General features: G+C 38.2%; 1 protein-coding gene across 1 annotated transcript; it reads left to right on the top strand.

The window, feature by feature from the left end:
* Positions 1–489: 489 nt before the first annotated feature.
* On the top strand, positions 490–3,283 carry si:ch1073-126c3.2 (uncharacterized protein LOC555816 homolog). Its single transcript, XM_042434318.1, has 4 exons — positions 490–583; positions 2,077–2,189; positions 2,613–2,727; positions 2,971–3,283. The coding sequence occupies exons 1-4, from the start codon at positions 541–543 to the stop codon at positions 3,144–3,146; spliced, it is 447 nt and encodes a 148-aa protein (XP_042290252.1). The 5' UTR covers positions 490–540; the 3' UTR covers positions 3,147–3,283.
* The last annotated feature ends 518 nt before the right edge of the window (positions 3,284–3,801 follow it).

Genomic DNA, 3,801 nt, shown 5'->3' with positions numbered 1-3,801 from the left:
GCTTTGCTCACTAGCAGGTAATCTCACTGTTATGTATATATTTTTTTCTGAAATGTAGATCATGAGTAAGAGAACATACAGTGTATAAAAGTTGTATATTATATATGCATGTGTCTGTTTGCTTGCAGTATTGTCCTCCTTTGCAGCTTCAGATGAAACTTTACACCAGAATTGCAGCTCACAAGCTCAGCTCTTGGAGCGCCTATCAGCTGATCTCGAGGTATACTATTAATATACATGTACATATGTATATACAGTATGTCCTACCAAAAAGGCTACTATAACATGTAGTCTACATAAATGCAGCTCACATTATTATTATTTTTTTGTTTGTTTGTTTGTTTTTTGAGTTATCAAACCAGTTTTTTGATATTTTTCATTTCTATCATTTTCAATTTGCTTTCACTGTCAGAGGAAAAAAAACAAAAAAAAAAAAAAAACAAGTGCTTTTCTGATATTAACCAACAGGTGGTGACAGAGTGTGGTGGAATCCCACCGTCTGAATGGAGTGCACAGAGGACAGCAGCACTACTGTTCTCCATGAGGAATCTGACCGATACTGTGCACAAACACCAGTTGAGAGGTAGGAGGATGAGACAAAGACACATGTGTTCTCTTATCTTTGTCAGAACAAGTTTTAGATCGTGAATGTGAGGGCATTTTGTCTGGTTCTCATTTCTTTAAAGGACTGTTTGGGGGGGGGTTTCTTCTTGGTTTTAGTGTTAGGGTTAGAATTTAGTTCAAATTGAAGTGATGGTTGGAGAAGGATGATGGTACACAGAAGAGTTTTTTTGACAGGACAGATCACTGAAATATTTTACTCAAGCTTAAAGGACGAGTTCACAGTTTTTCAAGTCTGTCTTTCTGCCATAATCATTCCTCCTGTTCATACTGACCATTAGAAGATCCCTTCATTATGCACTTACAATGTGATGGACAAAATCCACAGTCCTCCTTCTGTGCAACAATGTATCTTAAAGTTTATCTGAAGTTAATATGAAGCTTCAAACATCCAAATGAGTCAAATCAAGTAGATATCTTTCAAAGTTACAGTCTTTTTAGTGCCATAGTTCCTCTTTTTGTTACAATACTTCCACCGCAGCTCAACAGTGAAACACTGTCTGAGGAAACACAAAAAGGGAATTTGATGCTAAAAAGACTGTAAATGTGTCAGATATCCACTTGATATGACTAACTCAGACTGCTGAAGCCTCATATAAGCTTCAGATTGACTTTTAAATACATTATTGCACAAAATGACTGCGCGGACACACTGTGACCTCTTTCACTGTTCATAATGGCCACTGACAAAATTATGAGTCTATCCTGTAACAGACTATATTTATGTATTCATGGTTTATGTCATCTATTTGTTGTAACTCTTAGAGATTTTTGCAGGTGTGTTGAGTCATACAAGCCAAATTTCCAGAAGGACAATAATGTGTAATATTAACCAGGAAACCTGCTCAGATATCTGCCAAAACTTCCATCAGGACATAAAAAATATAGTTCCAATAAATATGGGTCTGATTTGATCACTGCTAAGATATCTGCAGTCTGAATGTTTGTTTCTGAACCGTACACGATCATGTGAATAGAAGTGGAGATATCACAGCTGATACTACATATTCAACTTTTATTTTATACTAATGATGGAAATAAGTCTAAGTACATAATAATTAAGACTAAAGTACACTGCAATCATTTTCAGACAGTCCTCATGGAGAGCAGCAGGGTGTCTCAAATTGATTGCATTTGTCAAGGCACTTTAAGTCTAACACTGGATGAAGTGAACTCCGCCTAATTAAGACAAAACGTCGTGGTCTAATTTTCTACAGATGGAAAGTTGTAATTGCCAAAGCGGCTTTTCATGTAAGCCTGAAATTTTGCAGAATAAAGAAAACGTTCCCTGTGAGGGCAGTTTCCAGATGTTGTCAAATTTAATGCAGACTAATCTGGTCTTTCAACAGAGGGCAGGCTTTAGGCATGAAGGATACATCAAAGGGCAGCAGACGATGAGTCGAAACGGTGAAATGTTTTATGATCCTCGTTTATTAAATAATCTTTGATGTACAGAATGCCAAGGTGCTGAACCGAAGAAATGCCCTGAAGCCGAAGTGCCGGAGAACGGAGGGTTGGCATGTGTCACGGTCGCCAACAAACGCTACTGCAAACCTCTGTGCAACCATGTAAGTGGTACATACAGTTCTATACTAGGGCTGCAACTAATGATTATTTTCATGGATGATTCTCTTGATGGATCGTTTTGTCTATAACGATGTGAAAGTTATAATTCCCCACAGTCCATGGTGATGTCTTCAAACTTCTGTTGTCCAACCAACAGTCAAAAATCCAAAGATGTCCAATGTAAAATGATATAAAACAGACCAGTAAATGTTTGGCATTTCTGCTTAAAAAAAATGACTAAAACGATTAATCGATTAGCAAACTACTTGCAGATTAATTTTCTGTCAATCGACTCATCGATTAATCGCTGCAGCTCTGTTTTGTATACATCAATAAAAACATGTGGTAATAACTACAAGCACATTTTAAGGATAGTTCTACATAAAAAGGGGGGAAAAAAGTAACATTTGTGTCTTCTTTCACAGGGTTATGATTTTGGTTTTCTCAGGCGTAGTCGTTTCTATGATGAATGCAGTGAGCAGACAGGATATAAATGGAGTACTCAGTACGTCGGAGGAAACAAGTTGGCTGTTTGTAACGGTAAGGCTGTATTTTATTATCTATCTTAAGAGTTGCGTTCCACAATTTGCTGCCCGACAAAGCAGGAACTAATTTACAACGATCCAGCCTTCTTCAAACGTGCTTTTGCTTTCTTCAGTGCTGTTATATTTTATTACTTTTTTATGTCTGTACAAGACAACTCACATTATATATTTATACAGCGGAACTTTATGTAGGATGTTAAGTTGTTGAACTCAACTTTTCTGGTCTCACCTTTTCTAGAAGCGTCTATTCAAGTTTCAGGAGCGAAGACGGCATATTTTCCAAAAGACCAGGACTGCCTAACAACGAAGAAAAACAGCCAACTGCAGGACAGCATCATGGAAGATTTAACCACTGAGCTGAAGAGTCAAGGCATCCAGGGAGAGCAGCAGTTTGCCTGTCTTGTATGTGGATGACCATGATGTAGAAAGCTGCATGGCCCATGTCATGAATGTTGTGGAAGTCCCTCTAAGTTACGCTGAGAAATTAAGCTTTGCAAGTATTTGAAAACTGTACTCAAGTTAAGTTTCAATATTAAAAGTTGTTCCCTTCCTCTGGTGCAACCTGAGTGGTTTCCTTTGTTGGAATTTGTGCACACTAAGTGTCGATGCCTGCAGTTTTCCATTTTTCTGCCCGTCATGTAAGGTAAAGTAGGCAGTGCCTTTTATGAATGTTTCCCAGTAATATAACCATTGTAGTCTCACTTTTTACTGCCTGCTGTAGCCATGCTAGTAGCTCGGTGGGATGTTCATACACCAGAAAACAAAAACTGTTGTTGAGTGAAGGAAAAAATGAGAAAACTTTCCTATATAACATATTCACTAACAAGAACCACGCCACAACAATTATGTCGTTTAAAGGTTTAATGGAATACAGGAGTTATTGAATGTTGAGAATAGATGAATGGATGTGGGTGAGGTAGAGGGAGATATCATCTGTTAGGCTGGTCTGGGAGAATGTATTGAAGTGCCTAGAATGAGACATGGGAGAGAATAGGAAGGAAGGGATGAAGGGATGAGGGCAGGGATGAGGTCGGAAGATGGAAGGATGAGGGGAAGGGAAAGGGAGGGT

This window comes from Thunnus maccoyii, chromosome 14 (assembly GCF_910596095.1).
Source record: "Thunnus maccoyii chromosome 14, fThuMac1.1, whole genome shotgun sequence".
In the NCBI taxonomy this organism is placed as follows: Eukaryota; Metazoa; Chordata; class Actinopteri; order Scombriformes; family Scombridae; genus Thunnus; species Thunnus maccoyii.
This window is presented reverse-complemented; position numbering and strand designations above follow the sequence as displayed.